The sequence below is a fragment of the Coregonus lavaretus genome, assembly GCF_964263955.1.
Source record: "Coregonus lavaretus genome assembly, contig: HAP1_SCAFFOLD_4834, whole genome shotgun sequence".
Taxonomy (NCBI): Eukaryota; Metazoa; Chordata; class Actinopteri; order Salmoniformes; family Salmonidae; genus Coregonus; species Coregonus lavaretus.
The window spans coordinates 21,999-46,092 of NW_028156616.1; the positions used below are offsets into that span (position 1 = coordinate 21,999).

Below are 24,094 nucleotides of genomic sequence, written 5' to 3' on the forward strand. Positions count from 1 at the left end.
CAGGTGAGGCAGTCATCAGAGAAACCAAGGCTATTTAGTCTGCCAATAAGAATGCGGTGGTTGACAGAGTCGAAAGCCTTGGCCAGGTCGATGATGACGGCTGCGCAGTAGTGTCTTTTATCGATCGCGGTTATAATATCGTTTAGGACCTTGAGCGTGGCTGAGGTGCACCCATGACCAGCTCGGAAACCGGATTGCATAGCGGAGAAGGTACGTGGGATTCGAAATGGTCGATGATCTGTTTGTTAACTTGGCTTTCAAATACTTTCGAAAGGCAGGGCAGAATGGATATAGATCTGTAACAGTTTGGATCTAGAGTGTCACCCCCTTTGAAGAGGGGGATGACCGCGGCAGCTTTCCAATCTCTGGGGATCTCAGACGTTACGAAAGAGAGGTTAAACAGGCTAGAAATAGGGGTTGCGACAATTTCTGCGGCTAATTTTAGAAAGAAAGGGTCCAGATTGTCTAGCCCAGCTCATTTGTAGGGGTCCAGATTTTTCAGCTCTTTCAGAACATCAGCTGTCTGAATTTGTGTGAAGAAGAAGCGGGGGGGGGGGGGGGGGGGGGGGGGCATGGGCAAGTTGCAGCGGAGGGTACAGAGCTGGTGGCCGGGGTAGTGGTAGCCAGGTGGAAAGCATGGCCAGCCGTAGCAAAAGGCTTGTTGAAATTCTCGATTATTGTAGATTTATCGGTGGTGACAGTGTTTCCTAGCCTCAGTGCATTGGGCAGTTGGGAGGAGGTGCTCTTATTTTCCATGGACTTTACAGTGTCCCAAGTTAGTGCTACAGGATGCACATTTCTGTTTGAAAAAGCTAGCCTTTGCTTTCCTAACTGATTGTGTATATTGGTTCCTGACTTCCCTGAAAAGTTGCATATCGAGGGGGCAGTACGCAGTACGCCACAGGATGTTTTTGTGCTGGTCAAGGGCAGTCAAGTCTGAGGAGAACCAGGGGCTATATCTGTTCTTAGTTCTGAATTTTTTGAATGGGGCATGCTTATTTAAGATTGAGAGGAAAGCACTTTTAAAGAACAACGAGGCATCCTCTACTGATGGAATGAGGTCAATATCCATCCAGGATACCCGGGCCAGGTCAATTAGAAAGGCCTGCTCGCTAAAGTGTTTTAGGGAGCGTTTGACAGTGATGAGGGGTGGTCGTTTGACCGCAGACCCATTACGGACGCAGGCAATAAGGCAGTGATCGCTGAGATCCTGGTTGAAGACAGCGGAGGTGTATTTAGAGGGTACATTTGTCAGGATGATATCTATGAGGGTGCCCATGTTTCCAGATTTAGGATTGTACCTGGTAGGTTCGTTGATAATTTGTGTGAGATTGAGGGCATCTAGTTTAGATTGTAGGTTGGCCGGGGTGTTAAGCATATCCCAGTTTAGGTCACCAAGCAGTACGAACTCTGAGGATAGATGGGGGGCAATCAGTTCACATATGGTGTCCAGGGCACAGCTTGGGGCTGAGGGGGGTCTGTAGCAAGCGGCAACAGTGAGAGACTTACAGTATTTCTGGAAAGGTGGATTATTAGAAGTAGAAGCTCAAACTGTTTGGGTACAGACCTGGATAGTACGATAGAGCTCTGCAGGCTATCTCTACAGTAGATTGCAACCCCACCCCCTTTGGCAGTTCTATCGAGACGGAAAATGTTGTAGTTGGGGATGGATATTTCTGAATTTTTGGTGGCCTTCCTAAGCCAGGATTCAGACACTGCTAGGACATCTGTGCTAACGCAGTGAATAACTCAAACTTAGGGAGGAGGCCTCGGATGTTAACGTGCAAGAAACCAATGCTTTTACGGTTACAGAAGTCAACAAATGATAACGCCTGGGGAGTAGGAGTGATACTGGGGGCTACAGGGCCTGGGTTAACCTCTACATCACCAGAGGAACAGAGGAGGAGTAGAATACGGATACAGCTAAAGGCTTTAAGTACTAGTCTTCTAGTGCGTTGGATACAGAGAAAAAAAGGGGCAGGTTTCCGGCCGTTGTAGAATAGATTCAGGGCATTATGTACAGAAAAGGATATGGAAGGATATGAGTACAGTGGAGGTAAACCTAAGCGTTGGGTAACGATGAAAGAGATAGCATCACTGGAGGCACCGATTGAGTCGATCTCCGTGTGTATGGGGGGTGGGACAAAGGAGCTATCTATGGCAGGTTGAGCTGGGCTGGGGGATCTACAATGAAATAGTACAATAAGAAATAACCAAAACAGCAATAAGCAAGGCATATTGAAATGGGAGAGAGGCATAAAGCAATCACAGGTGTTATTCGAGAGCTAAGACAACAGCTGGTAATGGCGACAAAGTTTGGGCTGAGGCTAAACATAAACAGGATGCGGTACTGTATAGAGGAACAGTCCAGCAGGCATCAGCTGTATAGCTGAGTTATCATAAGGTCCGGTGAACAGCAATAGGAGAGTTCGGAGGTAGTTCGGGGGCTGCTAGAGCACTAGCGAGCAAGAGGCCACGGCTAGCGTGTGCTAGTGGGCCGGGGCCAGCAGATGGATCTTCGTGGTTGACGTCGTAACGGGAAACCTGTTGTAATCACATCAGACGATTTCGTCGGCAGACCAGTCGTGTTGGATCGTCGGGGCTCCGTGTCAACACTAGGAGGTCCCGTCCGGTTGACAGAGAGGTAGATAGCCGGGAGAAGGGCCTGGCTTGTGGCTAGCTCGAGGCTGATTAGCCAACAACAACGTCCATTGATTGCAGCTATCTAGCTACGATGATCCGGTGTTAAAGGTCCAGTGAATCAGTGATTCCAGCAGAAAAACCGATATGTTCTGGGTCGATAACGCGCTGTGCAGACAGGCGGATAATAGTCCAGGCTAGAGCTGGCTGGTAGGTAGTGCAGGCCACGGACAATGGTGAGAAACCGCTAGCGGTGGCTAATGGCAAGTAGCTAGTTAGCTGGCTACTCCCATCCGGTAGACAGAGAGGTAGATAGCCGGGATATGGGCCTGGCTCAAGGCTAACTGGTGCTTGCTTCAAGGGCAGTGGTGATTAGCCAACAGCAACATCCAATTTGGTTGTGGCTAGCTAGTTGCGATCCGGTGTTAATGTCCAGTGATTCAGTTATTCCGGCAGAAAATCCGATGTTCTGGGTGAAAACCGCTAACGGTGGCTAATAGCAAGTAGCTCGTTAGCTGGCTAGCTGGTATCAACTGGATATTCTAGATAAAAGGTAAGTCAATAACAGAATCCGTTCCACATTGAATGAGGCGGCTTGCAGGAAAGTATATTTTGTAGAAGGATGAAAAGTGTGATATGGAAATATGTACGAAAAATACAAAAAACAGGCTATTTACACAGACACACAACAAAGAACACGACCGCACTGCTATGCCATCTTGGATCGATAGATAGATAGAGAGATAGATAGAGAGATAGAGAGAGAGAGAGAGAGAGAGAGAGAGAGAGAGAGAGAGAGAGAGAGAGAGAGAGAGAGAGAGAGAGAGAGAGAGAGAGAGAGAGAGAGAGAGAGAGAGAGAGAGAGAGAAAGAGAAAGAGAAAGAGAAAAGAGAGAGAGAGAGAGAGAGAGAGAGAGAGAGAGAGAGAGAGAGAGAGAGAGAGAGAAGAGAGAGAGAGAGAGAGAGATAGATACAGTGAGGGGGAAAAAGTATTTGATCCCCTGCTGATTTTGTACGTTTGCCCACTGACAAAAAAATGATCAGTCTATAATTTTAATGGTAGGTTTATTTGAACAGTGAGAGACAGAACAACAACAAACAAATCCAGAAAAACGCATGTCAAAAATTTTATAAATTGATTTGCATTTTCATGAGGGAAATAAGTATTTGACCCCCTCTCAATCAGAAGGATTTCTGGCTCCCAGGTGTCTTTTATATAGGTAACGAGCTGAAATTAGGAGCACACTCTTAAAGGGAGTGCTCCTAATCTCAGCTTGTTACCTGTATAAAAGACACCTGTCCACAGAAGCAATCAATCAATCAGATTCCAAACTCTCCACCATGGCCTAGACCAAAGAGCTCTCCAAGGATGTCAGGGACAAGATTGTAGACCTACACAAGGCTGGAATGGGCTACAAGACCATCGCCAAGCAGCTTGGTGAGAAGGTGACAACAGTTGGTGCGATTATTCGCAAATGGAAGAAACACCAAAGAACTGTCAATCTCCCTCGGCCTGGGGCTCCATGCAAGATCTCATCTTGTGGAGTTGCAATGATCATGAGAACGGTGAGGAATCAGCCCAGAACTACACGGGAGGATCTTGTCAATGATCTCAAGGCAGCTGGGACCATAGTCACCAAGAAAACAATTGGTAACACACTACGCCGTGAAGGACTGAAATCCTGCAGCGCCTGCAAGGTCCCCCTGCTCAAGAAAGCACATATACAGGCCCATCTGAAGTTTGCCAATGAACATCTGGAATGATTCAGAGGAGAACTGGGTGAAAGTGTTGTGGTCAGATGAGACCAAAATCGAGCTCTTTGGCATCAACTCAACTCGCCGTGTTTGGAGGAGGAGGAATGCTGCCTATGACCCCAAGAACACCATCCCCACCGTCAAACATGGAGGTGGAAACATTATGCTTTGGGGGTGTTTTTCTGCTAAGGGGACAGGACAACTTCACCGCATCAACGGGACGATGGACGGGGCCATGTACCTTCAAATCTTGGGTGAGAACCTCCTTTCCTCAGCCAGGGCATTGAAAATGGGTTGTGGATGGGTATTCCAGCATGAATATGACCCAAAACACATGGCCAAGGCAACAAAGGAGTGGCTCAAGAAGAAGCACATTAAGGTCCTGGAGTGGCCTAGCCAGTCTCCAGACCTTAATCCCATAGAAAATCTGTGGAGGGAGCTGAAGGTTTGAGTTGCCAAACGTCAGCCTCGAAACCTTAATGACTTGGAGAAGATCTGCAAAGAGGAGAGGAACTAAATCCCTCCTGAGATGTGTGCAAACCTGGTGGCCAACTACAAGAAACGTCTGACCTCTGTGATTGCCAACAAGGGTTTTGCCACCAAGTACTAAGTCATGTTTTGCAGAGGGGTCAAATACTTATTTCCCTCATTAAAATGCAAATCAATTTATAACATTTTTGACATGCTTTTTTCTGAATGTCTTTGTTGTTATTCTGTCTCTCACTGTTCAAATAAACCTACCATTAAAATTATAAACTGATCATGTCTTTGTCAGTGGGCAAACGTACAAAATCAGCAGGGGATCAAATACTTTTTTCCCTCACTGTAGATAGATTACTATAAAAGTCATAGTGACATGGTTAGGGTTTCACACTGAGGGGCACATGAAAAGTAGAGCAATATGCCAGAACAAACAGATACATAAACTAAGCCATTACACTGACAAAACTATCGGATGACAAGTAAAGGCAGGAACAGATCCATTCAGCTGAATAAACAGTGTTCTCTGGCCAATGGCAAGGCCACAGAGTTGGGTTGGGACTGGGAAAGCCGGGACCTGACCTAAATGGGTTACATTATATCTGTGTGTCTGGGAGGCACAGGGACGCTCTGCCACTAGAGGCAGGGGAAGGACAGGGCTGCTGTTACTGGCTTTAGTTGGGAGCTTTGCTGCTTTGCTTTTCTCTGCCTTGACACATTATAGTCAGATGGAAGGGATTAGAGTCAGTGAAAGAACATTAGAGACAGTAGTCAATGTCAGTGTGAGAGACAGAGAGGCATATAGTCACTGCCTTAACACAGGAGTCAGGAGATCATATTAGAGTCAGTGGGAGTCATCGGGGTGGATGGAGCTTTGTAGCAATCCTCTATGATAATATTTGAGTCAGTGGGTAAACATTAGTCGCTGAGAGAACATTACTGCCATTCCCTGTCATTATAGTCACTGTTACAATGTGCCAAGGAGACCTAGAGGAGTCCTAGTGGGAGGCGGGGGAGACCTAGGAGAGGCAGGGGGAGACCTAGGAGAGGTAGGGGGAGACCTAGGAGAGGCAGGGGGAGACCTAGGAGAGGCAGGAGGAGACCTAGGAGAGGCAGGGGGAGACAGGGAGAGACCTAGGAGAGGCAGGGGGAGACCTAGGGGGAGGCAGAAAGAGACAGGGGGAGGTAGGGGGAGGCAGGGGGAGACAGGGGAGACAGAGGGAGGTAGGGGAAGACAGGGGGAGGTAGGGGGAGACAGGGGGAGGTAGGGGGAGGTAGGGGGAGGTAGGGGAAGACAGGGGGGACTGGGGGAGACAGGGGGAGGTAGGGGGAGACAGGGGGAGACAGAGGGAGACAGGGGGAGGTAGGGGGAGATGGGGGAGACAGAGGGAGACAGGGGAGGTAGGGGGAGACAGGGGGAGGTTTGGGGAGACAGGGGGGGTAGGGGGAGACGGGGGAGACAGGGGGAGGTAGGGGGAGGTAGGGGGAGACAGGGGGAGGTAGGGGGAGACAGGGGGAGATAGGGGCAGTTAGGGGGAGACAGGGGGAGGTAGGGGGAGACAGGGGGAGGTAGGGGGAGACAGGGGAGACAAGGGCAGGTAGGGGGAGACAGGGGGAGGTAGGGGGAGACAGGGGGAGGGAAGCGAGTCAGCACCTGTCACACACTGTGTGTCATCTTCAATATGCGCCCCCAGCACCTCACCCCGTGGGACGTGTCACTCCCCACACACCCAAAGAGTGTGACATGCCCTCGGAGGAGCTAAAGACACACACGCACACACAAGCATGTGCACATGCAAACAAACGCACACACACACACTTCTCCTGAATCAAAAGTGCTCGGACAAACCCACTCTCCAAAATAACCGTAGAAAAGAGTGGGGAAGAAACCTGCTTTCGTTGTCTCTTTAGTAATACTGAGAAGAAAACACTCCCTAGCAGTCTGTGGGGAGACCTCATACCACTCACACTGCACACACACTACAAACAAACACACACACACTTCATTTGCATTGACCCCCTTTTATACGCTGCTGCTACTCGCTGTTTATTATCTATGCATAGTCAATTTACCTCTAACTACATGTACAAATTACCTCAATTACCTCGACTAACCTGTACCCCTGCACATTGACTCGGTACCGGTACCCCCTGTATATAGCCTCCTTATTGTTATTTTATTGTTGTACTTTTTTTCTTACTTTTTTTTATATTTTTTTATATATATATTTTTTTAGAAAATATATTCTTACTTACTTAAAAAAAAATATTCATTGTAAGTAAGCATTTCACGGTAAGGTCTACAGCTGTTGTATTCGGAGCATGTGACAAATAACATTTAATTCGATTTGAATTGATTTGACACTGCACGCTCAGCTCATTTACATTCACATCCGGCATTTATCGGAAAATAAAAAAGCAATTACAGGAAATGTATGTGGAGGATAAAAATGCTGATTTCCACTCATTAGCAGCAGGTAGCTAAGGGCCACAAAATAAATGTATGGCGTTAAGAAAACAATGGGGCTGTTTCTTTTTTCTCTATTTCTTTCATGTTCGCCGGAAATTGAGCCTCTTGGATTCTGTGGAGGGCTTGGCAGTTGGCAGAGAGAGACAGGCAGTCAGAATCAAACTGTTTATGCTTTCTACTGGGTCTCAGTTGCCCTGATTGGACGTCAGCCAGCTTGACTGAGCTATAGCCTCTTTGTGATCTTACTCACGACACAGCCTCCCAGCCACACAGCCTACTTCACCAATGAGACGCCCCGCTGAGAGGACTCTCGACCAATCAGAGCACTGGAGTAGCAGAGCGTGATGGTCCTTGATTGTGGGAAAAGGGTTTTATACTTGCGAGGTGGAGACAGGGTGAATTTGGACAAGGATATGTGAGAGGTTACATATACAGTACCAGTCAAAAGTTTGGACACACCTACTCATTCAAGGGTTTTTCTTTATTTGTGCTATTTTTTACATTGTAGAATAATAGTGAAGACATCAAAACTATAAAATAACACATATGGAATCATGTAGTAACCAAAAAGGTGTTAATTTGTGGAATTTCTTTCCTTCTAAATGCCAATCAGTTGTGTTGTGACAAGGTATAAAGAAGATAGCCCTATTTGGTAAAAGACCAAGTCCATATTATGGCAAGAACAACTCAAATAAGCAAAAATAAACAACAGTCCATCATTACTTTAAGACATGAAGGTCAGTCAATACGGAACATTTCAAGAACTTTGAAAGTTTCTTCAAGTGCAGTCACAAAAATCATCAAGCGCTATGATGAAACTGGTTCTCATGAGGACCGCCACAGGAATGGAAGCCCCAGAGTTACCTCTGCTGCAAAGGGTAAGTTCATTACAGTTACCAGCCTCAGAAATTGCAGCCCAAATAAATCCTCACAGAGTTCAAGTAACAGACACATCTCAACAACAACTGTTCAGAGGGGACTGTGTGAATCAGGCCTTCATGGTTGAATTGCTGCAAAGAAACCACTACTAAAGGACACCGATAAGAAGAATATACCTGCTTGGGCCAAGAAACACAAGCAATGGACATTAGACAGGTGGAAATGTGTCCTTTGTGGTTCCAACCACCGTGTCTTTGTGAGATGCGGTGTGGGTGAACGGATGATCTCCGCATGTGTAGTTCCCACCGTAAAGCATGGGGGAGGAGGTGTTATGGTGTGGGGGGTGCTTTGCTGGTGACACTGTCTGTGATTTATTTAGAATTCAAGGCACACTTAACCAGCATGGCTACCACAGCATTCTGCAGTGATACGCCATCCCATCTGGTTTGGGCTCAGTTTTTCTACAGGACAATGACCCAACACACCTCCAGGCTGTGTAAGGGCTATTTGACCAATAAGCAGAGTGATGGAGTGCTGCATCAGATGACCTGGCCTCCACAATCCCCCGACCTCAACCCAATTGAGATGGTTTGGGATGAATCGGACGGCAGAGTGAAGGAAAAGCAGCCAACAGTGGCTCACCATATGTGGGAACTCCTTCAAGACTGTTGGAAAAGCTGGTTGAGAGAATGCCAAGAGTGTGCAAAGCTGTCATAAAGGCAAAGGGTGACTATTTGAAGAATCTCAAATATAAAATACAGTTGAAGTCGGAAGTTTACATACACTTAGGTTGCCTTTAAACAGCTTGGAAAAGTCCAGAAAATTATGTCATGGCTTTAGAAGCTTCTGATAGGCTAATTGACATAATTTCAGTCAATTGGAGGTGTACCTGTGGATGTATTTCAAGGCCTAGCCAAGTATAAACGCCATGGGACCACACAGCCGTCATACCGCTCAGGAAGGAGACGCATTCTGTCTCCTAGAGATGAACGTACTTTGGTTCGAAAAGTGCAAATCAACCCCAGAACAACAGCAAAGGACCTTGTATAGATGCTGGAGGAAACAGGTACAAAAGTATATATATCCACAGTAAAACGAGTCCTATATCGACATAACCTGAAAGGCCGCTCAGCAAGGAAGAAGCCACTGCTCCAAAACTGCCATAAAAAAGCCAGACTACGTTTTGCAACTGCATATGGGGACAAAGATCGTACTTTTTGGAGAAATGTCCTCTGGTCTGATGAAACAAAAATAGAACTGTTTGGCCATAATGACCATCGTTATGTTTGGAGGAAACTGGGGGTGGCTTGCAAGCCGAAGAACAACATCCCAACAGTGAAGCACGGGGGTGGCAGCATCATGCTGTGGGGGTGCTTTGCTGCAGGAGGGACTGGTGCACTTCACAAAATAGATGGAATCATGATTAAGGAAAATGATGTGGATATATTGAAGCAACATCTCAAGACATTAGTCAGGAAGTTAAAGCTTGGTCGCAAATGGGTCTTCCAAATGGACAATGACCCCAAGCAAACTTCCAAAGTTGTGGCAAAATGGCTTAAGGACAACAAGTCAAGTTATTGGAGTGGCCATCACAAAGCCTTGACCTCAATCCTATAGAAAATATGTGGGCAGAACTGAAAAATGTGTACGAGCAAGGAGGCCTACAAACCTGACTCAGTTACACCAGCTCTGTCAGGAGGAATGGGCCAAAATTCACCCAACTTATTGTGGGAAGCTTGTGGAAGGCTACCCGAAACGTTTGACCCAAGTTAAACAATTTAAAGGCAATGTTACCAAATACTAATTGAGTGTATGTAAACTTCTGACCCACTGGGAATGTGATGAAATAAATAAAAGCTGAAATAAATCATTCTCTCTACTATTATTCTGACATTTCACATTCTTAAAATAAAGTGGTGATCCTAACTGACCTAAGATAGAGAATTTTTACTAGGATTAAATGTCAGGAATTGTGAAAAATTGAGTTTAATTGTATTTGGCTAAGGTATGTGACGTCCGACTTCAACTGTATAAATTGATTTGTTTAACACTTTTGGGTTACTACATGATTCCATATGTGTTACTTCATTGTTTTGATGTCTTCACTATTATTCTACAATGTAGAACATTTTAAAAATAAAGAAGAACCCTTGATGAGTAGGTGTGTCCAAACTTTTGACTGGTACTGTATATTGGCAGTAATGTCAATGGGCAGTGTCCCAGATATAATAGTGCTGTATATGAAATAGAACTGACAAAAACAGAGTTATTTGGTTCATTAGAACATAGTATTTTAGAGTGGCACTTACAAGTAGCTAACAACACAAGTGGCATGAACAGTCACTAATTAGGTGAGGATTAAACTTTATGTCTAAACCCAAATTTCCAACCCCTCAAAGATAATATGAGGTGAGGTAATGTGTTGCTATGTGTCCTCAGTGATGTCCAAGAGACATTGACACATTGAGCAGCCAGTTAAAAACATGATCTGGTCTTGTTGAGGTCATGTATGGTTTAGGGTCAGGGGGCAAGGGGGCAAGGGGGCAAGGTTTAAGGTCAGTGGTCAGTAGTACCTGTTGTAGACGTTGAGCAGCCAGTTGCAACACATGACCTAGTCTCGTTGAGGTCATGTAAGGTTTAGGGTCAAAGGGTCAGGGGCCAAGGTTAAAGGTCAGTAGTGGTCAGTAGTACCTGTCGTAGACGTTGAGCAGCCAGTTGAGACACATGTCCACACAGAGAGGGATGTTGACCACGATGGCCCTCCTCTCCTCCTCCAGTCTCTCGTACAGGCCGGTCAGGGCATGGATCATCTCCACCACATCCATCACATGTTCCCCATGCTGCAGATCCTGCTCCCTGAACACGTCCACCACACTCACCAGCTCAGCAGGTCCACTGGATGGACGCACACACACACACACACACACACACACACACACACACACACACACACACACACAACACACACACACACACACACACACACAACACACACACAGACACACACACAAACACACACACACAAAACCACCAGGGACAGGAGAGTGAAGGAGAGAATGCTTATTCACCTTTTCCCCCCCACTTAAGCGCTGACAGATGTTGCGAAGGCGCCAACCCAAACTAATTTGAATGGCCATCCCAGGCTGGGCAGAGAACTGAACATAAAAGGGTGTCCTCTAATGACAGATGTGATTGGATAGGGAGATAATGAGGTGGCAGAGCACAGGAGATGCTGGAGTGGTTAGGGTTGGGAGGGGAGAGGACATGGCTGGAGTGGGTTAGGGTTGGGAGGGGAGAGGACATGGCTGGAGTGGGTTAGGGTTGGGGAGGGGAGAGGACATGGCTGGAGTGGGTTAGGGTTGGGAGGGGAGAGGACATGGCTGGAGTGGGTTAGGGTTGGGAGGGGAGAGGACATGGCTGGAGTGGGTTAGGGTTGGGAGGGGGAGAGGACATGGTGGAGTGGGTTAGGGTTGGAGGGAGAGGACATGGCTGGAGTGGGTTAGGGTTGGGAGGGAGAGGACATGGCTGGAGTGGGTTAGGGTTGGGAGGGGAGAGGACATGCGGGGAGCGGGTTAGGGTTGGGAGGGGAGAGGACATGGCTGGAGTGGGTTAGGGTTGGGAGGGGAGAGGACATGGCTGGAGTGGGTTAGCGTTGGGAGGGGAGAGGACATGGCTGGAGTGGGTTAGCGTTGGGAAGGGAGAGGACATGGCTGGAGCGGGTTAGGGTTGGGAGGGGAGAGGACATGGCTGGAGTGGGTTAGGGTTGGGAGGGGGAGAGGACATGGCTGGAGTGGGTTAGGGTTGGGAGGGGAGAGGACATGGCTGGAGTGGGTTAGGGTTGGGAGGGGAGAGGACATGGCTGGAGGGGTTAGGGTTGGGAGGGGAGAGGACATGGCTGGAGTGGGTTAGGGTTGGGAGGGAGAGGACATGGCGGAGCGGGTTAGGGTGGAGGGGAGAGGACATGGCTGGAGTGGGTTAGGGTTGGGAGGGGAGAGGACATGGCTGGAGTGGGTTAGCGTTGGGAGGGGAGAGGACATGGCTGGAGTGGGTTAGCGTTGGGAAGGGAGAGGACATGGCTGGAGCGGGTTAGGGTTGGGAGGGGAGAGGACATGGCTGGAGTGGGTTAGGGTGGGAGGGGAGAGGACATGGCTGGAGTGGGTTAGGGTTGGGAGGGGAGAGGACATGGCTGAGTGGGTTAGGGTTGGGAGGGAGAGGACATGGCTGGAGTGGGTTAGGGTTGGGAGGGGAGAGGACATGGCTGGAGTGGGTTAGCGTTGGGAGGGGAGAGGACATGGCTGGAGTGGGTTAGGGTTGGGAGGGGAGAGGACATGGCTGGAGTGGGTTAGGGTTGGGAGGGGAGAGGACATGGCTGGAGTGGGTTAGGGGTTGGGAGGGGAGAGGACATGGCTGGAGTGGGTTAGGGTTGGGAGGGAGAGGACATGGCTGGAGTGAGTTAGGGTTGGGAGGGGAGAGGACATGGCTGGAGTGGGTTAGGTTGGGAGGGGAGAGGACATGCTGGAGTGGGTTAGGGTTGGGAGGGGAGAAAACATGGCTGGAGTGGGTTAGGGTTGGGAGGGGAGAGGACATGGCTGGAGTGGGTTAGGGTTGGAGGGGAGAGGACATGGCTGGAGTGGGTTAGGGTTGGGAGGGGAGAGGACATGGCTGGAGTGGGTTAGGTTGGGAGGGGAGAGGACATGGCTGGAGTGGTTAGGGTTGGGAGGGGAGAGGACATGGCTGGAGTGGGTTAGGGTTGGGAGGGGAGAGGACATGGCTGGAGTGGGTTAGCGTTGGGAGGGGAGAGGACATGGCTGGAGTGGGTTAGGGTTGGGAGGGAGAGGACATGGCTGGAGTGGGTTAGGGTTGGGAGGGGAGAGGACATGGCTGGAGTGGGTTAGGGTTGGGAGGGGAGAGGACATGGCTGGAGTGGGTTAGCGTTGGGAGGGGAGAGGACATGGCTGGAGTGGGTTAGGTTTGGGAGGGGAGAGGACATGGCTGGAGTGGGTTAGGGTTGGGAGGGGAGAGGACATGGCTGGGAGTGGGTTAGGTTTGGGAGGGAGAGAAACATGGCTGGAGTGGGTTAGGGTTGGGAGGGAGAGGGACATGGCTGGAGTGGGTTAGGGTTGGGAGGGGAGATGACATGGCTGGAGTGGGTTTAGGGTTGGAGGGGAGAGGACATGGCTGGAGTGGGTTAGGTTTCAGAGAGGAGACACTTCTAGGCATTTTAGAAGTGCTTTTATAGAGCCTTCCTCAATCCATACTGAGAGAGAGGAAGGGAGACAGAGAGAGACATCTCCTCTCCTCTCCCAACCCTGAAAGAGAGAGAGAGAGAGAAAGAGAAAGAGAGAGAGAGAGAGAGAGAGAGAGAGAGAGAGGAGAGAGAGAAGAGAGGAGAGAGAGAGAGAGAGAGAGAGAGAGAGAGAGAGAGAGAGAGAGAGAGAGAGAGAGACTTGGTAGTTACTATGGCAGCCTGGCAATAAACTATCCTAATGACACGGACTAGCAGACCAGCACACGATGAGGAGGGCTAGAGAGGGAAAAATAGAGAGGTAGAAAGAGAGAGAGAAGAGAGAGAGAGAGAGAGAGAGAGAGGGAGGAAGGTATAGCGTTTTCAGCAGTGCGTTCATGCTGTGCTTTCGCAGGCCATTTTACCGTGTCGGAGGGACGGAGAGGGGTGGAGAGTTGAACGGAGAGAAAGCGAGAGCGTGAATGGAGAGAGCATGAAAAAGGATGTGAGCAGCCGCCTGTGGCAAAGCGTGGCCGCAGGGCTAACTCAGGGTCAGGGGGAGCCAGAGGGCAGTGGGGAAGGGAGGGATGGAGGGAGGAGAGAGGAGGAGGAGACGTCTGGACTGTGGAAGATAAAGCTACTATGCTGGGTCCTGGAGGTGACTCATGTTTATGCCTCACTCATCCACATGACCTTGGCTAATTACCTCCCCTCATGTAACTCAATTGGGCCAATTAATTAATTTAATTATCCTGCATGACAAACACAATACGTACATCTCAGAGCCTTCTGCACCCGCCGCAGCTTCATGGCTGTCCGGTACGCTGAGAACTTGATATTGTTCAGATCCGCTAATGAGGAAAGGAGAGATGGAGAAAGAGAGGGAGATAGGAGAGAGAGAGAGAGAGAGAGAGAGAGAGAGAGAGAGAGAGAGAGAGAGAGAGAGAGAGAGAGAGAGAGAGAGAGAGAGAGAGAGAGAGAGAGAGAGAGAGAGAGAGAGAGAGAGAGAGAGAGAGAGAGAGAGAGAGAGAGAGAGAGAGCGAGAGAGAGAGAGAGAGAGAGAGAGAGAGAGAGAGAGAGAGAGAGAGAGAGAGAGAGAGAGAGGAGAGAGAAGAGAGAAGAGCGAGAGCGAGAGAGAGAGAGAGAGAGAGAGAGAGAGAGAATTGAAATTAAATTGAGAGAGAGAGAGAGAGAGAGCTCAGAACTGGACAAGAACCTGACACCCTCAGCACACAGGGGGACAAACACCTACCTGGAGGTGACAGCATTCCCTCCCCCATATGCCCCCCTAGGCACAACTACGACAACATAACCAACAAAAACGGGTCACGACTCCTGCAGCTCTGTCGCACACTGGGTATGTACATAGTCAATGGTAGGCTTCGAGGGGACTCCTATGGTAGGTACACCTATAGCTCATCTCTTGGCAGTAGTAATGTAGACTACTTTATCACTGACCTCAACCCAGAGTCTCTCAGAGCGTTCACAGTCAGCCCACTGACACCCCTATCAGACCACAGCAAAATCACAGTCTACTTGAACAGAGCAATACTCAATCATGAGGCATCAAAGCCAAAATAACTGAATAATATTAAGAAATGCTATAGATGGAAGGAAAGTAGTGTTGAAACCTACCAAAGAACAATTAGGAAACAACAAATTCAATCCATTCTAGACAACTTCCTGGTCAAAACGTTCCACTGTAATAGTGAAGGTGTAAACTTGGCAGTAGAAAACCTAAACAGTATATTTGACCTCTCAGCTTCCCTATCAAATCAAAAAATCTCTAACAGAAAACCAAAGAAAAGTAATAACAGTGATAAATGGTTTGATGAAGAATGCAAAAACCTAAGAAAGAAATTGAGAAACCTATCCAACCAAAAACATAGAGACCCAGAAAACCTGAGCCTACGCCTTCACTATGGTGAATCACTAAAACAATACAGAAATACACTACGGAAAAAGAAGGAACAGCATGTCAGAAATCAGCTCAATGTAATTGAAGAATCCATAGACTCTAACCACTTCTGGGAAAATTGGAAAACACTAAACAAACAACAACACGAAGAGCTATCTATCCAAAACGGAGATGTATGGGTAAACCACTTCTCCAATCTTTTTGGCCCTATAACAGAGAACAAACAGCAAAAAAATATACATGATCAAATGCAAATCTTAGAAACAACTATTAAAGACTACCAGAACCCACTGGATTTTCCAATTACATTGAATGAACTACAGGACAATATACAAACCCTCCAACCCAAAAAGTCCTGTGGTGTCTCAATGAAATGATAAAATATACAGACCACAAATTTAAATTAGCTATACTTAAACTCTTTAACATCATCCTTAGCTCTGGCATCTTCCCCAATATTTGGAACCAAGGACTGATCACCCCAATCCACAAAAGTGGAGACAAATTTGACCCCAATAACTACCGTGGGATATGCGTCAACAGCAACCTTGGGAAAATCCTCTGCATTATCATTAACAGCAGACTAGTTCATTTCCTCAGTGAAAACAATGTACTGAGCAAATGTCAAATTGGCTTTTTACCAAATTACCGTACGACAGACCACGTATTCACCCTGCACACCCTAATTGACAAACAAACAAACCAAAACAAAGGCAAAGTCTTCTCATGCTTTGTTGATTTCAAAAAAGCTTTTGACTCAATTTGGCATGAGGGTCTGCTATACAAATTGATGGAAAGTGGGGTTGGGGGAAAAACATACGACATTATAAAATCCATGTACACAAACAACAAGTGTGCGGTTAAAATTGGCAAAAAACACACACATTTCTTTCCACAGGGCCGTGGGGTGAGACAGGGATGCAGTTTAAGCCCCACCCTCTTCAACATATATATCAACGATTTGGCAAGGGCACTAGAACAGTCTGCAGCACCCGGCCTCACCCTACTAGAATCTGAAGTCAAATGTCTTCTGTTTGCTGATGATCTGGTGCTTCTGTCACCAACCAAGGAGGGCCTACAGCAGCACCTAGATCTTCTGCACAGATTCTGTCAGACCTGGGCCCTGACAGTAAATCTCAGTAAGACAAAAATAATGGTGTTCCAAAAAAGGTCCAGTTGCCAGAGCCACGAATACAAATTCCATCTAGACACCGTTGCCCTAGAGCACACAAAAAACTATACATACCTCGGCCTAAACATCAGCGCCACAGGTAACTTCCACAAAGCTGTGAACGATCTGAGAGACAAGGCAAGAAGGGCCTTCTATGCCATCAAAAGGAACATAAAATTTGACATACCAATTAGGATCTGGCTAAAAATACTTGAATCAGTTATAGAACCCATTGCCCTTTATGGTTCTGAGGTCTGGGGTCCGCTCACCAACCAAGAATTCACAAAATGGGACAAACACCAAATTGAGACTCTGCATGCAGAATTCTGCAAAAACATCCTCCGTGTACAACGTAAAACACCAAATAATGCATGCAGAGCAGAATTAGGACAATACACGCTAATTATCAAAATCCAGAAAAGAGCCGTTAAATTCTATAACCACTTAAAAGGAAGCGATTCCCAAACCTTCCATAACAAAGCCATCACCTACAGAGAGATGAACTTGGAGAAGAGTCCCCTAAGTAAGCTTGTCCTGGGGCTCTGTTCACAAACACAAACAGACCCCACACAGCCCCAGGACAACAACAACAACAACACAACTAGACCCAACCAAATCATGAGAAAACAAAAAGATAATTACTTGACACATTGGAAAGAACAAACAAAAAAACAGAGCAAACTAGAATGCTATTTGGCCCTAAACAGAGAGTACACAGTGGCAGAATACCTGACCACTGTGACTGACCCAAACTTAAGGAAAGCTTTGACTATGTACAGACTCAGTGAGCATAGCCTTGCTATTGAGATAGGCCGCCGTAGGCAGACCTGGCTCTCAAGAGAAGACAGGCTATGTGCACACTGCCCACAAAATGAGGTGGAAACTGAGCTGCACTTCCTAACCTCCTGCCAAATGTATGACCATATTAGAGACACATATTTCCCTCAGATTACAGCGATCCACAAAGAATTCGAAAACAAACCCAATTTTGATAAACTCCCTTATCTACTGGGTGAAAAACCACAGTGTGCCATCACAGCTGCAAGATTTGTGACCTGTTGCCACAAGAAAAGGGCAAACAGTGAAGAACAAACACCATTGTAAATACAACCCATATTTATGTTTATTTATTTTCCCATTTGTACTTTAACTATTTGCACATTGTTACAACACTGTATATATACATTATATGACATTTGAAATGTCTTTATTCTTTTGAAACTTCTGAGTGTAATGTTTACTGTTAATATTTATTGTTTATTTCACTTTTGTTTACTATCTACTTCACTTGCTTTGGCAATGTTAACACACGTTTCCCATGCCAATAAAGCCCTTAAATTGAAATTGAATTGAAATTGAAATTGAATTGAAATTGTATACAGTACCAGTCAAAAGTTTGGACACACCTACTGATTCAAGGGTTTTTCTTTATTTTTACTATTTTCTACATTGTAGAATAATAGTGAAGATATCAAAACTACGAAATAACACATATGGAATCATGTAGTAACCAAAAAAGTGTTAAACAAATCAAAATATATTTTATATTTCAGATTCTTCAAATAGCCACCCTTTGCCTTGATGTCAGCTTTGCCCACTCTTGGCATTCTCTCAACCAGCTTCACCTGGAATGCTTTTCCTACAGTCTTGAAGGAGTTCCCACATATGGTGAGCCCTTGTTGGCTGCTTTTCCTTCACTCTGCCGTCCAACTCATCCCAAACCATCTCAATTGGGTTGAGTTCGGGGGATTGTGGAGGCCAGGTCATCTGATGCAGCACTCCATCACTCTCCTTCTTGGTCAAATAGCCCTTACACAGCCTGGAGGTGTGTTGGGTCATTGTCCTGTTGAAAAACAAATGATAGTCCCACTAAGCCCAAACCAGATGGGATGGCGTATCGCTGCAGAATGCTGTGGTAGCCATGCTGGTTAAGTGTGCCTTGAATTCTAAATAAATCACAGACCGTGTCACCAGCAAAGCACCCCCACACCATAACACCTCCTCCTCCGTGCTTTATGGTGGGAACTACACATGCAGAGATCATCCGTTCACCCACACCGCATCTCACAAAGTCACGGCGGTTGGAACCAAAACTCTCCAATTTGGACTCCAGACAAAGGACAAATTTCCACCGGTATAATGTCCATTGCTCGTGTTTCTTGGCCCAAGCAGGTCTCTTCTTCTTATATGTGTCTTTTAGTAGTGGTTTCTTTGCAGCAATTCGACCATGAACGCCTGATTCACACAGTCCCCTCTGAACAGTTGATGTTGAGATGTGTCTGTTACTTGAACTCTGTGAAGCATTTATTTGGGCTGCAATTTCTGAGGCTGGTAACTCTAATGAACTTATCCTCTGCAGCAGAGGTAACTCTGGGTCTTCCATTCCTGTGGCGGTCCTCATGAGAGCCAGTTTCTTGATGGTTTTTGCGACTGCACTTCAAGAAACGTTCAAAGTTCTTGAAATGTTTCGTATTGACTGACATTCATGTCTTAAAGTAATGATGGACTGTCGTTTCTCTTTGCTTATTTGAGCTGTTCTTGCCATTATATGGACTTGGTCTTTTACCAAATAGGACTATCTTCTGTATACCCCCCTACCTTGTCACAACACAATTGATTGGCTCAAACGCATTAAGAAGGAAAGAAATTCCACAAATTAACTTTTAAGAAGGCACACCTGTTAATTGAAATGCATTCCAGATGACTACCTCATGAAGCTGTTTGAGAGAATGCCAAGAATGTGCAAAGCTGTCATCAAGGCAAAGGGTGGCTTTTTGAAGAATTTCAAATATAAAATATATTTTCATTTGTTTAACACTTTTTTGGTTACTACATGATTCCATATGTGTTATTCCGTAGTTTTGATGTCTTCACTATTATTCTACAATGTAGAAAATAGTAAAAATAAAGAAAAACCCTGCAATGAGTAGATGTGTCCAAACTTTATAAATGTTGGCAAGGACATCCTACTCGTCTGCCCTCATCTTCCCTGTGTTTATCAGCCCATCAGTGAGTCATTAGCAGGGGCCCTGTTGCTACATAATGCCACTCCCTCCATGCCTATGTGTGTGTCTGGACAACCCCCCCCCAAAAGCCACCCGATGCTGATAAATAAGAATTTATTAAAATGCAGGCAAAAGCAATCACAGAGCCGTCAAATTGTTCCCGCAGGTTAATGAGAATGGTGTTGTCGGTCTCTGCGGGTGTCTGAAATATGGGCCCTTCATGAGGTATGGGGTGATGGTGGCGGGGCCCCTGTGGGCCTCTGGAGGCCCCTGCGGAGGTGCCCGGTAAGGTCCTAACTCTTTCATTGTCTTTGTCTTACCCAGCGCCTGGTACAGCTCCGTCATTTTTGGATGATCCCAGCACGTCGTCTGGGCCTGATGGCTGAGGGAGGAGGAAGGAAGAGGGGAGAGAGGAAGGAGAGGGAGGAGAGGGAGGAGGAAGGGAGAGGGGAGAGAGGGAGGAGAGGGAGGAGATGGAGGAGGAAGGGAGAGGGGAGAGAGGGAGAGAGGGAGGAGAGGGAGGACAGAGTTAGACAAGAGTAAAGAGGGTTACAAAGGAGAAAGTAGAGTTTGAAGTTGAAGAGTTTCATTCCAAAACGCTATTTATCCATTTTCAGAAATGTTGGTAAATTAGCTTTTATTGTTTAAAGAAATTATGAAAGAGATTGGTGTGTGTTTTCACTGTCTAATCATGGCATGGGGTTGTTCAATGACAGACATGTATTTGTTTAAAATCTATCACTTGATGGTTTGATTTCAGAGAGACAAATTATCATGTATTTTTTGCAAATGCTATATATCCGCCTCACTCTCAGAGAAATAAGTAGAACTGCTAGATTTTACACAGTCAAATGTAACAAATTACATTTTTTTATAAAGAAATGTACAAATGATATAGTCCCGTGTAGCTCAGTTGGTAGAGCATGGCGCTTGCAACTCCAGGGTTGTGGGTTCGATTCCCACGGGGGGCCAGTATGAAAAAAAGAAAAGTAAGTTGCTCTGGATAAGAGCGTCTGCTAAATGACAAAATATTTAATAATAATAATTTAAAAAAGAGATCTGTATGTAAAACATTTAAGTTTGACATTTTAGTAATTTAGCTCTTATCCAGAGCGACTCACAGTAAGAGCACTCATCTTAAGATAGCTGCTGTAGGTGAGACAACCACATACAGTGGAGAAAAAAAGTATTTAGTCAGCCACCAATTGTGCAAGTTCTCCCACTTAAAAAGATGAGAGAGGCCTGTAATTTTCATCATAGGTACACGTCAACTATGACAGACAAATTGAGCTTTTTTTTCTCCAGAAAATCACATTGTAGGATTTTTTATGAATTTATTTGCAAATTATGGTGGAAAATAAGTATTTGGTCACCTACAAACAAGCAAGATTTCTGGCTCTCACAGACCTGTAACTTCTTCTTTAAGAGGCTCCTCTGTCCTCCACTCGTTACCTGTATTAATGGCACCTGTCTGAACTTGTTATCAGTATAAAAGACACCTGTCCACAACCTCAAACAGTCACACTCCAAACTTCACTATGGCCAAGACCAAAGAGCTGTCAAAGGACACCAGAAACAATATTGTAGACCTGCACCAGGCTGGGAAGACTGAATCTGCAATAGGTAAGCAGCTTGGTTTGAAGAAATCAACTGTGGGAGCAATTATTAGGAAATGGAAGACATACAAGACCACTGATAATCTCCCTCGATCTGGGGCTCCACGCAAGATCTCACCCCGTGGGGTCAAAATGATCACAAGAACGGTGAGCAAAAATCCCAGAACCACACGGGGGGACCTAGTGAATGACATGCAGAGAGCTGGGACCAAAGTAACAAAGCCTACCATCAGTAACACACTACGCCGCCAGGGACTCAAATCCTGCAGTGCCAGACGTGTCCCCCTACTTAAGCCAGTACATGTCCAGGCCCGTCTGAAGTTTGCTAGAGTGCATTTGGATGATCCAGAAGAGGATTGGGAGAATGTCATATGGTCAGATGAAACCAAAATATAACTTTTTGGTAAAAACTCAACTCGTCGTGTTTGGAGGACAAAGAATGGTGAGTTGCATCCAAAGAACACCATACCTACTGTGAAGCATGGGGGTGGAAACATCATGCTTTGGGGCTGTTTTTCTGCAAAGGGACCAGGACGACTGATCCGTGTAAAGGAAAGAATGAATGGGGCCATGTATCGTGAGATTTTGAGTGAAAACCTCCTTCCATCAGCAAGGGCATTGAAGATGAAACGTGGCTGGGTCTTTCAGCATGACAATGATCCCAAACACACCGCCCGGGCAACGAAGGAGTGGCTTCGTAAGAAGCATTTCAAGGTCCTGGAGTGGCTTAGCCAGTCTCCAGATCTCAACCCCATAGAAAATCTTTGGAGGGAGTTGAAAGTCCGTGTTGCCCAGCGACAGCCCCAAAACATCACTGCTCTAGAGGAGATCTGCATGGAGGAATGGGCCAAAATACCAGCAACAGTGTGTGAAAACCTTGTGAAGACTTACAGAAAACGTTTGACCTGTGTCATTGCCAACAAAGGGTATATAACAAAGTATTGAGAAACTTTTGTTATTGACCAAATACTTATTTTCCACCATCATTTGCAAATAAATTCATTAAAAATCCTACAATGTATTTTTCTGGGAAAAAAATTCTCATTTTGTCTGTAATAGTTGACGTGTACCTATGATGAAAATTACAGGCCTCTCTCATCTTTTTAAGTGGGAGAACTTGCACAATTGGTGGCTGACTAAATAAAAAAATTCCCCACTGTATCACATCAAATACATAGGATACGAACATTCCATTCCAGCTAAACAATGGATATATATCGGTTTGCAACAAATAAAAAACATTTTCATACACATCTAAAATCTATTAATAAAAAAAGCTGAGAACATTAATATTTTACACACACATGAAGGTACCTATAAACAATCATTTCTGATGAAAAAACACAACTGTGAAAAAAATTGGTGGATGTAGCGTTTAGGAAATAAACTCTTCAGTTGTTTCCAACTATGAGCTTATGGACCTGTAAAGCTCAGACACACAGCAGCAATCAGACAGTAGGACTACATTCACTCCTCACTGTGCACCGGCTACAGCCCTACTGCTCTGACGGAGCTAAGTAAATATGATATTTCATTTTCTTTATTTCTTTACATTTGCAAACATTTCTAAAAACCTGTATTTGCTTTGTCATTATGGGGTTTTGTTTGTAGATTGATGAGGGGAAAAAATACAATTTAATCAATTTTAGAATAAGGCTTTAACGTAACAAAATGTGGAAAAAGTGAAGGGGTCTGAATACTTTCCGAATGCACTTTATGGCGGCCATGTTTGAGGTTTCACACAGAGAGCTGCTACTGTCTCTACACGTCATTAAACAGACAACCTATCCTAGCACTCCACCTTCCCAGCCCCTAGTTCAAGGAGCAGTGCAGGAAAAGGAAAATGTACCATGGGAAAAAACGATAGCCAATAAATAATTGACGAGCTCAGCTAAATAAATGAGCGAGCCCCAAGCAGGAAATTTGCCAGGACCCGGGGGCCACTCCAACGCCCGTCATTACCTGTATGAGACTGTTGGATTGATTAGGTGCCCAACAGAGTGCCCGTCAGATATTCCCCTCCAGTGGCACAGTTACACAGCCCATAAGGGGGGGGGGGGGGCATGAGGGCTAACAGCAGTGAATAAGAAAATAAATACACCCGTTTGTAAAAGAGATACGCTGACAAAACACACACACTCACACACAGTACACAAACACACACACACACACACACACACACACACACACACAGAGACACACACACACACAGAGACACCTCAGAGCTGAAAGATAAACACAGTCCAGCCAGCGGGATGTAGCATTGATGAAGTAAATAGATAAGTGGTCAGCGAGGGGCTTAGCTCGATTTTGTTCTCCTAGGGATACCTTATGAATGTGTCTTCTCCTGGTAACTCAATACTGCCATCTTAACAGTGACTCAATACTTTTTTTATATCCCAGTTAGACTTACTTGATGTAGTAGGGCACTTTGTTTGGAGAGATGGCACGTTCCCAGGGAATCTGCACTGACCTGTAAGGGAAAATCAATCGCTAAGGCACATCAAGCATGAAAAGCCATTTGCACATAACCACTGACCATGTTCACGTCCCAAATGGCACCCTATTCCCTATTTAGGGTCTATTCCCCATAGGGCTGTGGTCAAGAGTAGTGCACTATATAGGGAATAGGGTGCCATTTGGGACGTGGGCCACGTCGATCCAGACAGTCTGTGACCATTCAGAGGGAGAGCGCAGTACATAATAGGTGGACTAAAGCTGAAACGGTAAACACAGCCTTTTGTGTCCCAGAAAGGATTACTGTTGGTAAAGGCCAATGGAAAATGAGAGGTGAAGGAGTCACACACCCAGTCAATGTAGCATTTTAGCTGTAAGCTTAGCTAGAGGGGCAAAGCTAGCTGGGACTGGAATAGGCTAGACTGGAACGGATGGGAGGTTAAAAGGAGACGCGCGGGGACACACAGACGTGGACACTGT

The 24,094-nt window shown here is 46.1% G+C and overlaps 1 protein-coding gene across 1 annotated transcript in view; it reads right to left on the reverse strand.

Moving 5' to 3' along the window:
- LOC311126146 (dystrophin-related protein 2-like) overlaps positions 1–23,630 on the reverse strand; it is a gene marked incomplete at both ends in the record, with an annotated part of 44,206 nt that extends 20,576 nt beyond the window's left edge. The window contains 5 exon segments of the mRNA XM_084200162.1: positions 10,915–11,107; positions 11,110–11,118; positions 14,224–14,298; positions 19,862–19,923; positions 23,571–23,630. Coding sequence (XP_084056288.1) covers positions 10,915–11,107; positions 11,110–11,118; positions 14,224–14,298; positions 19,862–19,923; positions 23,571–23,630 — 399 coding nt within the window.
- Positions 23,631–24,094: the final 464 nt, after the last annotated feature.